At 44.0% G+C, this 12,358-nt stretch overlaps 2 protein-coding genes across 2 annotated transcripts; both read left to right on the forward strand.

The window, feature by feature from the left end:
- Positions 1–391: 391 nt before the first annotated feature.
- LOC310862990 (hyaluronidase-4-like) lies at positions 392–7,717 on the forward strand. Its single transcript, XM_083771112.1, has 7 exons — positions 392–467; positions 817–1,715; positions 1,811–1,900; positions 2,011–2,311; positions 6,058–6,941; positions 7,043–7,132; positions 7,243–7,717. Exons 1-7 carry the CDS (start codon positions 464–466, stop codon positions 7,567–7,569), a joined length of 2,595 nt encoding a protein of 864 aa, XP_083627238.1. The 5' UTR covers positions 392–463; the 3' UTR covers positions 7,570–7,717.
- A 2,387-nt stretch (positions 7,718–10,104) lies between these two features.
- hyal1 (hyaluronidase 1) lies at positions 10,105–11,814 on the forward strand (the record flags this gene model as incomplete). Its single annotated transcript, XM_083771113.1, has 4 exons — positions 10,105–10,108; positions 10,290–11,188; positions 11,282–11,371; positions 11,488–11,814. 4 exons carry the CDS (start codon positions 10,105–10,107, stop codon positions 11,812–11,814), a joined length of 1,320 nt encoding a protein of 439 aa, XP_083627239.1.
- Positions 11,815–12,358: the final 544 nt, after the last annotated feature.

Consider the following 12,358-nt stretch of genomic DNA (forward strand, 5'->3'; position numbering starts at 1 on the left):
ACAAACGTTTAGAGTACCCAATTCATATACTATATTGAGGACGAAGTTCTTTGTGGAATAATTATGGACAGTTTTCTTTCCTTGATAATTATGTGTATTTAACTTAGAAAACCATAGAAAACCATTGCCGTTAAAACGTGGTGCGGTATCCAGGGTCAATGAGATATTGGTTATACATGGGGTATTGAATGAACATTTTTTATAAAGTACAATGACCTGCCTTTAAAATCGGCTGTACCTGGAAGTGCCTATAGGGGGCGGCCTCGTCCTCTTGGTTGGTCATGGGAACTCCTCACTAGTTTCCTTTGCTTCCTTCCTTCCCCTTTCGGGTGAAATGTTGTGATCACGAGACTCAGGGACTGGCAGTGGTTACAGTTGTGATGTAGGCTACTCTACTCATTCAGATGACAGTTCACTGTACAGCCACAGTGTTATACGCACGCAGTCAGCTGCTCTTACTGCTATGGGTAAGTTGAGCTCATGCTTACATGCAATCAATCATGACATAAATTACCATTGGAAATCTGGGAAAAATGACGTTCAGAGAAAAATAGCACATATCTATAACATCACGCTGGTGTACAACTTATAGTGGCCATCATGTATGACTACATGGCTCATATAAAAAAGGGAAATGGCATACTTCCCATTTTATTCTCTGCTCAAAATGGTACTTCAAAATAAATAGTTTGTTTGTGAGGGAACCGGGGAGGGTGGGGTATAATTATGTAGGGTTGTTTGTCTATCAAAAATGAAAATCCTATAAATAAAGTTATAAAAAAATAAAAAATAAATAGTTTGTGTCCATTTGTGCAGGTCCATTTGAGGTTGTGCTGTGTTTAAATGTGATGAGTCTTGTCGTTGGGCTGCAGCATGCCCCATCATCAGTCTTCACCCAGATGCCCTTCCTCAGCGTATGGAATGCCCCCACGGCTCGTTGCCATTCTCTGTATGGCGTGGATCTGGACTTGGGGATGTTCAGCATCGTCCACAACCAGAACCAAAGCTTCATGGGCGACAACATAACCATCTTTTACTCCGACAAAATGGGCCTGTATCCCAGCTACTCCCAAGGCACACCTGTTAACGGTGGAGTGCCACAGAATGCCAGTCTAGATGGGCATCTCCGCGTGGCCGTTGATGACATCTGCGCTGATATTCCTGAACGGGACTTTCAGGGTCTGGCTGTGGTAGACTGGGAAAGCTGGAGACCAGTATGGGTGAGAAACTGGGACAGCAAGCAGGTGTACTGGGAGGCGTCCAAGGCACTCGTGAGGTCCAGGCACCCAGACTGGAGTCCTGCTCAAATAGAGGCGGTTGCCCGTAAGGAGTTTGAGGAAGCTGCGAGGGAGTTCATGGCAGAGACACTAGCACTGGGGCGGAGGGAGAGACCCCAGGGCTTGTGGGGTTACTACGGCTTTCCCAGCTGCTACAATTACTTCAGTAATAAAACTGTCAACTACACTGGTGAGTGTCCGCCTTTGGAGATAGAGAGGAACAATGAGCTATTCTGGCTTTGGAACATCTCCTCTGCTCTGTACCCCGATATCTACCTCAGCCTGGACCAGCGTGGGTTTGGCAAAGATGTCCTCCTGTTTACACACCACCGCATCATGGAGGCCATGAGAGTGGGTTCACGGGTGACACCCGTAACTCCACCTGTGTTTCCTTATTCTCGCATGGTCTACACATACTCATTAGACTTCCTCTCTCAGGCAAGTTGTAGTTGTTTTAGTTGCAACATATCAATGTGGGATTGCCATAACAGTGAGTTCATAATCGCTCTACCTTTTTTATCTGTTTATTGTAGGAGCACTTGGTCTATACCATCGGTGAGAGTGCTGCTTTAGGATCTGCAGGGATAGTACTCTGGGGAGACAACACCTATGCCAAATCTAAGGTAAGGGGAGATAGCCATGTTTCATGAAGTCACCTGTAAATGACTTGCATTAAAAGCAGGTATTCATTTTGTTTAGCTTGTCCCTTGTGTATTATCTCCTCCTAACGTAGGCTTCTTGCGACGCAGTCAAGGGCTACATTGACGAGACCCTGGGCCGTTACCTGGTAAATGTGACATCGGCAGCCACACTTTGCAGCCAGACATTGTGCTCTTCTAGGGGGAGATGTCAAAGGACAGACCCTAAGTCTCGTACCTACCTCCACCTTGACCCGACTACTTGGAAAGTGATGGCTGAGAAGAAACCAGAAGGAGGCAACAACTACAGAGTCCTTGGACAGATGAGCAGACATCAGGCTCTGGACATGAAGTCCCAGTTTAAATGCCAGTGCTACCCTGGCTGGATGGGTGAGAGTTGCTCGAGCCCAAAGCAGGGATGACATGCTTTTCTGAAGGGTGCAAGGTTAGTGAACAATTATACAAATTATACAATTATGCATAGAAAACCATTCCGGTTATAACGTGGTGTGGTATCAGGGTCAATGAGACATTGGATATGGGTGATTGAACATTTGTATTAATTGACAGTGTCTTTTTAAATGTATTTTACAGACATAGACACTACCTCAGATGACCTATAGGGGGGCGGGTGACCACATCCTCTTTTTGTTGATCAAGGGAAGTCCTCTTCCATTGCTGCCTTCCTTCTCCCTTTGGTGAATATGATCATGAGACTTCCGTTGAATAATATGATCATGAGATTTCCCTTGCGTTCTGATGACAGTTCGCAACACACCCAGTCATCTGCTTTGACCACTTGAACCCCAGCGTTCCTATTCTGGGGGTCACATTGGCCAGAAATAACAGATTGTGAGATTGGCTATTTTCGACGTTGATGTAGAGGGGAAAAAAGAGGGCACCAAGTACAGTGCCAACTCAGGTCTATTTACGGTTAAAGTGTTATGTTCCCATTGCAGAATCTTTATTCGTGGTATAATGTTTCTAGCCGGGATGCTCTTCCTCAGACCTTACTCGGCGGCTGTGGCTCAGGAGGTAGAGCAGGTCGTCCAATGATCCCTGGGTCGGCGGTTCGAATCCCGGCTCCTCCTGTTCACATGTCGAAGTGTCCTTGGGCAAGACACTGAACCCTACATTGCCTCCAATGAGTTGGTCGGTGTGAGCTTGCCACCATTGGTGTGTGAATGTGGGAAGTGAGGACGCTGGCGTCGACTGTTTGCCGCTTCACCACCCAATGTATGAATGAATGAACCATTGTAAAGCGCTTTGAGCACTTGGAAAAGTGCTATAAAAATTCATTATTATTATTATTACTCAAATTCCACTATACAGATGAGTTGTATTAATCATATCATAATGTGCTAATATCTCTTCTCATGAAAACTACAAAATGAGGGAGTGAGCATGAATCAAACCATTTCCCTCACTTACTTACACATGCAAACGGGACAATAAAGCTGATTCTAATATGTTGTGACCTTGTCCTTGGTGTACTTGTGAAGTAGGCCACTTCAGGCTTATCGCCCAGAGCATGTAACTTTGCCTACCCTTGCACTTGATATCTGAATATCACCCGACATTAGGGAACATTACATTAGCCTGTTGTTGATACAACAGGCTAATCTACATTAGCCTGTTGTTGATCACTTTCAAAGCTAGATCCGTAGTTGCTCCATCTTACATTTCTGACTTACTTGACCCCTACGAGCCAGCTCGCGAGCTACGATCATCCGGCTGTAGGCGACCGGGCATTCGCTATCCGTGCACCGTCTCTCTGGAATGGCCCCTAGAGATCAGGCTTGCCGAGTCTGTGCCCCGTTTTAAATCACTCCTTAAGACTCATTTTTACAAAGCTGCCTTCAACCCCCTACCCATGTGATTTTTTTTATTGATTTCTTCTGTTGTTGTCTGATTTTGTGCATTATTGACAATGTATTTTATTCTATTGTGTGCCTCCTTGCTATGTCTTTATATATGTTTCTCTGTTAAAGCACTTTGTGACTGGTTCTTAAAAGGTGCTATACAAATAAAGCTTTATTATTACTATTATTTATTTATTTATTATATGTGTGGGGCGTGTGGTTTTCACACCACTGAAGGTTACATGAGACATTGTGCTGTGTCCAAAATTACTCCTCCACTCATAGTTGAGGGGGCAGGTGTGCTAATGATCAACCTGTGGGCCGGGATCCCCACATGATTTTTCTTTGGGGATGTGTGTGTGTGTGACTGTGTGTGTGTGTGTGTGTGGGGGGGGGATCTCCAGAGGATTTACTTAATGTTTGTTGACAGTAAACAAACCAATGTAGGCTACACTATAATTGTATTACAATACAGGGTATCTGCACATATCTAAAGTATCGATTTGAGGAACATTATTAATACCTCTACAATAAAATAAATAAAAGCAAGACCATTACTGCATCAAAAGTAAGGGCCAGTTCCGAATTGCAGGCAACTGTAAGTGCTCTTTTAGAGTGGTTTTGAAGGAGAGTATGGATTCACACTTCTTTATGACTGTTGGTAGAGGGTAGGCGCATGCATAAAGTAAGTGGCAAAGTGAGTTTAACATTGTTTAACACAATCAGATAGGACTTTCGTTTATTTGGATGTATGGGCTGTCAAGGCCAGAAAGTAGTTTTTGCCACTCAGTAGGCGTTCCCGCATAACTTCTGTGTATGATGATGTCATACGCATACCCTCTTCCACATTTTTGTGGCATAGCAGGAGAACATTGTAACCCCTTGTTTGTGCCAAATCTGGGTTGAACATGATTTGTGGAGCTCCCTCTGGTGTTGTGATTGTGGACGTCATTCCCGTGTTTTTTCTTTCTTAAAAATTTTATCCCACGATTTTGTAACCCATTTTTCACCCCTGTGTCAATTATCTAATGTGATCCTGGGCTCTACACACCCTCCGCCAACCTGGGGAGAGCAACGGACTTCAACTCAACTCATGCTTCCTTCATGCATGAGTGTCTAAGTTGCTCCTTTACACCTGACAGGGGGGAGTTTCCCTGGTTGGACGTAGCACGTGGAAGGAACACGTCATTGCCGTTTCGTCATTGCCGTCAAAGTAGTTTGACAGGTACATGGGTGTCTTTGCGGTGTAGTGGATCTTGTAGACCAGGCCCATTGCAAGTTGTTGTACTCTGTCCTCTACCCTGAGCCATCCCACCCTAGCAAAGTGAGCAGGGGTTAAATGAGTCGAGTTGTAGCAGCCTGACTGGTCTGACTGGTTTCCTTTGCTTCCTGCCTTCCCCTTCGGGTGAAATGTTGTGATCACGAGATTGGTTACAGTGTATGAATGTACTCCACGTTCAGTTTACAGTTGCAGAGTTACACGCAGTCATCATCTGCTCTTGCTGCTATGGGTAAGTTGAGCAATCATGACATAAATTACCATTGGAAATCCTAGAGAAGTCTGGGGAAAATTACGTTCAGAGAAGAATAGCATGTGACTAAAACTGGTTTAAAACGTAATGCCCATGTATCATGATTAAGCTACTTCAAAATATATATATTTTTAAATGTCAACCAGATTTCCAATGAAATGTACTGTAAATGAGTGAACTTACTGCATGTTAAGGGATGAATACAAACTATTTGAAAATTGCCTAGACCCTATAGTTTGTAATCAACCTCTTAAAGGGGAATTCCGGATAAACCATTTTCTTACCAAAATCTGATGTTATTATATCCAAAACGAGTGGTACAGGTGAAAGATGTGATAACTCCAAACAGAGCGCACTGCAGCTCCGACCGTGCACTGCAGGTGAATCGCTAAATCGCTTATTTAGATTGCTCGACAATTTTTGTTTTTGTTCCGTCTGTCCCAGTCCCACATATTGTGTGAAATGCCTTTGCAGTGTTTGGTCACAAATGTTGTTCCGCCTGCAGTGTGAGGCTGATACACCCCGCCTACCTGCTTAAAGGTACATCTCCATAAACCTTGCTTTTTTCACCTGCTCCTACCAGTGATTTATGGATATGTTATCATCAGAATTCGGTAAAAAAAGGGCTACTCCGGATTTCCTCTTTAACATAACATAAATAAAAAAGGGAAATAGCATACTACCACCTTTTCGTCTCAGCTCAAAATTGCATTTCAAATACTGTTTGTGCCGGTGTCCATTTGTGCAGGTCCATTTGAGGTTGTGCTGTGTTTAAATGTGATGAGTCTTGTCGTTGGGCTGCAGCATGCCCCATCATCAGTCTTCACCCAGATGCCCTTCCTCAGCGTATGGAATGCCCCCACGGCTCGTTGCCATTCTCTGTATGGCGTGGATCTGGACTTGGGGATGTTCAGCATCGTCCACAACCAGAACCAAAGCTTCATGGGCGACAACATAACCATCTTTTACAAAATGGGCCTGTATCCCAGATACTCCCAAGGTATACCTGTTAACGGTGGAGTGCCACAGAATGCCAGTCTAGATGGGCATCTCCGCGTGGCCGCTGATGACATCCACGCTGATATCCCTGAACGGGACTTTCAGGGTCTGGCTGTGGTAGACTGGGAAAGCTGGCTACCGCTATATGCGAGGAACTGGGACAAGGTGTACTGTGAGGAGTCCAAGGCACTCGTGAGGTCCAGGCACCCACACTGGAGTCCTGCTCAAATAGAGGCGGTTGCCCGTAAGGAGTTTGAGGAAGCTGCGAGGGAGTTCATGGCAGAGACACTAGCACTGGGGCGGAGGGAGAGACCCCAGGGCTTGTGGGGTTACTACCTCTTTCCCGACTGCTACAATTACTTCGGTAATAAAACTGTCAACTACACTGGTGAGTGTCATCCTATGGACATAGAGAGGAACGATGAGCTCTTCTGGCTTTGGAACATCTCCTCTGCTCTTTACCCTGATATCTACCTCAGCCAGGAACTGCGTGGGAACAAAGATGTCCTCCTGTTTACACACCACCGCATCATGGAGGCCATGAGAGTGGGTTCACAGGTGACCCCCTTAACTCTACCTGTGTTTCCGTATTCTCGCATCGTCTACACGTACTCATTAGACTTCCTCTCTCAGGCAAGTTGCAGTTGTTTGTACTTATGTTGCAACATATTAATGTGTTATTGCCATGACAGTGAGTTCATAATCTCTCCACCTTTTTTTTCTGTTCATTGTAGGAGCACTTGGTCTATACCATCGGTGAGAGTGCTGCTTTAGGATCTGCAGGGATAGTACTCTGGGGAGACGAGATGTATGCCGAATCTAAGGTAAAGGGAGATAGACAGTTTTCTTCAAATCACTTATAAATAACTTGCATTAAAAGCACATATTCATTTTGTTTGGCTTGTCCCTTGTGTATTATCTCCTCCTAACGTAGGCTTCTTGCAATGCAGTCAAGGACTACATTGACGAGACCCTGGGCCGTTACCTGGTAAATGTGACATCTGCAGCCATGCTTTGCAGCCAGACATTGTGCTCTTCTAGGGGGAGATGTCAAAGGACAGACCCTAAGTCTCGTGCCTACCTCCACCTTGACCCGACTACTTGGAAAGTGATGGCTGAGAAGAAACCGGAAGGAGGCAACAACTACAGAGTCCTTGGACAGATGAGCAGACATCAGGCTCTGGACATGAAGTCCCAGTTTAAATGCCAGTGCTACCCTGGCTGGATGGGTGAGAGTTGCTCGAGCCCAAAGCAGGGATGACATGCTTTTCTGAAGGGTGGTTAGTGAGCAATTATACAAAGAAAACAAAATCACACCCGTGTGAAGTGAGGGGCGCTCTATTCATCCATCGTACATCATTATCAAGTATGATAGTCCCTTATTGGCCAAGGGTTCCCACCGACATACATATGCCTATTTGCTCAGACACATTATGACGTAAATTCTCCATTAATTGTCAATGGCATTTAATGTTTGTGTTCAGACAACCATAAACATTCAACTCTATAACTGTTTATTGGAGGGGCTATATAGTGCCCAGCTTTGAGGGTTTGTGTGAACACAAACATTGGCTGATGGTGAGCAAAGTACATATTGAGGAGAAAAGTAAGGCAGAAAAGTGAAGACGCCAAAAGTGATTGGCCAGAATGACATTTGTGATGATTTGATTGGCTGAGCACGGAATGTGATGTAGGCTATGATGATAAGAGCCCCTCACTTCATATAGTAGTGTGGTTTATTTTTTTTTCTGTTTCATTCTTATTTCCTTCCAATTGGTTAAAACATGTATAGAAAACCATATTGGGGTCAATGAGATATTTGTTATGGAGGATTAGGAGATTAATTTACTGTCTTTTAAAATAATTTTACAGACAGACACTACCTCAGAGGACCCATAGGGGGCGGGTGACCTCATCCTCTTTTTGTTGCTCAAGGAAAGCTCTCTTACATTGCTGCCCTTGATCATTTGACCCAATTTCTCCTTTCATTGTCAATGGCAAATATTGAGAAGTGTGGGGACGAAAGCTGTATATAGGAGGGGCCCTCAAAAAAGAAGGCACCAAGTACAGTGCCAACAGCCAACTCAGGTCTATTTAAGAAGTAAAGAGTGGTTTAAGCTTACTGTGATTGGTGTAGCTAAACACTGTCACATTGTATTAAAGGGACTAGTAGAGGTGAAAGATGAGTTATTGTGTTATGTTCCCATTGCATAATATTTATTCGTGGTAATGTTTCGAGCTGGGATGCTCTTCCTCAGATTTTATATTATTTTTTGTCTACAGATGAGTTGTAATATTCATATCATGTGTCCTCTCTTCTCATGAAAACTATAAAATGACAGAGCGAGCATGAATAAAACAATTTCACTCACTTCTTTACACCTGTAAACCTGTGATGTGACAATACAGCTGATTCTAGTGTGTTGTGACCTTGGTGTACTAAAATGATAAATGAAGTAGGTCACTTCAGGTATATTCTTGCCTACACATGTATCACACATGACGTTTCATCCAGGATGGGGTCTGCGCCATTTTGAAATAGGCCTGAAGTCAGTTGAAACCAATGGGAACCAGTGCAGAAGTTGTCAAAACTCAGGGTGAAAATTTGGGTGAAAAATCTTAGTTTAGTTAGTTACATTAAACTGTATTTTCGACTTTTATGCCCCCACGGCTCATTGCCATTCTCTGTATGGAGTGGATCTGGACTTGGGGATGTTCAGCATCGTCCACACTCCACAACCAGAACCAAAGCTTCATGGGCGACAACATAACCATTTTTTACTGGTTATGCTACTGACCCAAAAGAGAAATGTGATGTCTTCCCCAAACTAGGGAAAATAGCAGATCTACAAGTCGTTTCGTGTCGCTTGTATAGATCGTCAATTTTCACTGCTTTTTAAACATGTTTTTTAATTTAGGGATTTAGGGATCTGTGGCAGTTCAGCCTGCCACTGAGACTGAATTCAGTTTGAGGTATTATTTGTGTTGCAGAGTGATATTTGTTATTTTGACTTCTGTATATTGTGTGGTGCTTGCTTGATTACTGATTGGTGGCTCCATTGTAGGGAGCTGCATCTACCAACTGTTGGTTTGGCTAGGGAGCTAAGGGGACATGCCATCAGTGTTTTGTGTGTGTGTGTGTGTGTAGTTTGATTTAGCTAACAAGGACTCTGACTTGCTATCTTGGGTCATTTTGAACATTTTTGAGACTTGAATCTAATGCCTTTTCGGGCCCATACTACCTCGCACTGAGCAAAGAGTGACAGGATCCATAAAAATGTGTCTGCGACCCACTGTTTGGGAAACAGTGCTATAGCCTACTGTATAGTCCCCTACATAGAACAGCCTATACTATATGGACTAGGGAGTGAGTGTATGACACATACAGTATGATGCCTGACCAAAGTGTTGCCGAATAACAGGAAATCAAGTGAGTGACCTTGAGAGCAGCCAGGTAAGTGGTCTGGCACGATTCTGTTCCCATTTCTTGATAAAGAGTTGAGAAAACAAAATGCTGAACTACATGTACATACACCATGAACTTGACTACCCTTGCTTTCTCCTCCCCTGTATTATGTAAGCTTATAAGCTTTGACTATAAAAATATGTGCTCAACTTCAATAAACTAACACATTTCTGATAACTGACCACTGTGTCACAAATCAAGCTGTTCTCTGGCACGCCATCTGCTTATGCTGCTAGTACCATCAACTGATTGCATCCACAATTCCTACATAACCAGTGTAGGCCACAGGGAGACAAAGACATGAAGACAATTTCACGCAACAGTCCTAAAATGGGTAAGTTAAGTTGATGTGACAATTTTGATCATTACTTCAAAATGAAAACATTTAATATCTCCATGACCAAAACTTAAAAGTAGTATTAGTTGCATGAATACAAAGTCTACAAACTAGATGTTTTCCATTTTTGTCTCTGCACATTAGTGCACTTTTTTTATGCTGGTGTCCCTTTATGCAGATCCATTTGCGGTACTGCTGTGTTTAAACGTGATCGCTGTTGTCGTTGGACTGCAGCATGCTCCATCGTCACCCTTTGCCGAAGAACCATTCGTCACCATATGGAATGCCCCCTCAGCCCATTGCCAGTCTCGTTATGGTGTGGATCTGGACCTCGGGATGTTCAGCATCGTCCAGAACCAGGACCAAAGCTTCATGGGCGATAGCATAACCATTTTTTACTCTGGAAAGTTTGGGGTGTATCCCACCTACTCCCCCGACGGTACAGCTGTTAACGGTGGACTGCCACAGAATGCCAATCTAACTGAACAACTCCGGGTGGCAAACGAAGACATCCTCACTGATATCCCTGACCCAGACTTTCAGGGTCTGGGCGTAATAGACTGGGAAAGCTGGAGACCAATATGGAGGAGAAACTGGGGCAGCAAGCTGGTGTACCAAAAAGCATCCATGGCACTAGTGCGGTCCAGGCACCCAGACTTGAGTCCTGCTCAAATAGAGGAGGTTGCCCATAAGGAGTTTGAGGAAGCTGCGAGGGAATGGATGGTGAAGACACTGAGGCTGGGGCAGAGAAACAGACCCCATGGCATGTGGGGTTACTACGGCTTTCCCAACTGCTACAATTACATAAAAGATGATGTTTACTACACTGGTGAGTGTCCTCCTATAGAGATAGAGAGGAACAATGAGCTGTCCTGGCTTTGGAACATCTCCACTGCTCTGTACCCTGGTATCTACCTAAGCCAGAAACTGCGTGGCCTTGACAGAGATGTCCTCCTCTTTACTCAGCACCGCATCATGGAGGCCATGAGAGTGGGTTCACAGGTGACCCCCTTAACCCCGCCTGTGTTTCCGTATTCTCGCTTCGTCTACACATACTCATTAGACTTCCTCTCTCAGGCAAGTGTTTGTACTTCAAATGCAACGTACAACTGACATTGCCATGACAGTAAGGTTAATAATATCAGCACCTCTTTTATCTGTTTATTGTAGGAGCACTTGGTCTATACCATTGGTGAAAGTGCTGCTTTAGGATCTGCAGGGATAGTACTCTGGGGAGACAAAACATATGCTGAATCTAAGGTAGAGTTAGATTGCCCTTTTCCTTGAAGTCAATGCACAGTGAATGCACATAAGAAAAGCACACGTTTGTTATGTTTGGTTTGTTGTTCATTGTGTATTGATTCCTCTTTACGCAGGCTTCTTGCATTGCAGTTAAAGACTACATCGATGAGACCTTGGGCCATTACCTCGTAAATGTGACAACGGCAGCCACATTTTGCAGCCAGAGGATGTGCTCTTCTAGGGGGCGATGCCAGAGAATTGACCCTAAGTCCCAGGCCTACCTCCACCTTGACCCGACTAACTTTGAAGTGATAGCTGAGAAGAAACCAGAAGGAGGGAATAATTATAGAGTCCTTGGACAGATGAACCCACGTCAGGTCCTGGACATGAAGTCCCAGTTTCAGTGCAAGTGCTACCCTGGCTGGATGGGTAAGAGCTGCTCGAGCCCAACGCAGGGATGACGTGCTTTTCTCGAGGGAGGTCAGTGAACGCTTATTCAAAGAAAATATCATGTTTTTAGAACAATCCAAACACAGTGTTCGTCAAAGATGTATTATTAAAATGTTGTGTGGAAAACACTGCATCAGGGACAGCTGGCCGCAGTGCTATATCTGCATGAATTGGTTTAGTTTGATTTATGACCTTGTCATAATCTCCTTTGTCCACATCCCGCAAGAAACCTGTCAGAAGACCCAAAGTACTTATTTGTTTGAGTTAGTGCTTTCCACTTTGCCTGTATGGGAGAAGAATACTGTACTGGTGCTGCTTATTGTTTTCAGTACAGTAGGCTACTTTTGGATTATCTGTACTTGAAAAAATATGTACTTTGTAATTTTGAGTATTTTTTGCAGAAGACCCAAAGCACATATTCAGTTGAGTTAGTGCTTTCTACACATTTGTATAGGAGAATAATGGTGTTATAAGAGAATGATGCCAGCACTCACGTTGTGTCCCTCATGTATTTCCTTTACTTAATTCGAACAAGTAAAGAGGCCATTTGCAATC

Source organism: Protomyctophum parallelum (assembly GCF_964188405.1).
Source record: "Protomyctophum parallelum genome assembly, chromosome: 8".
NCBI lineage: Eukaryota > Metazoa > Chordata > Actinopteri > Myctophiformes > Myctophidae > Protomyctophum > Protomyctophum parallelum.

Coding starts and splice junctions, on each gene's coding strand:
- LOC310862990 (XM_083771112.1), top strand. Junction 2,312..6,057: donor CCCTGGCTGGATGGGTGAGA/GTTGCTCGAGCC, acceptor CCATTTGTGCAG/GTCCATTTGAGGTTGTGCTG. Junction 7,133..7,242: donor AGATGTATGCCGAATCTAAG/GTAAAGGGAGAT, acceptor CTCCTAACGTAG/GCTTCTTGCAATGCAGTCAA.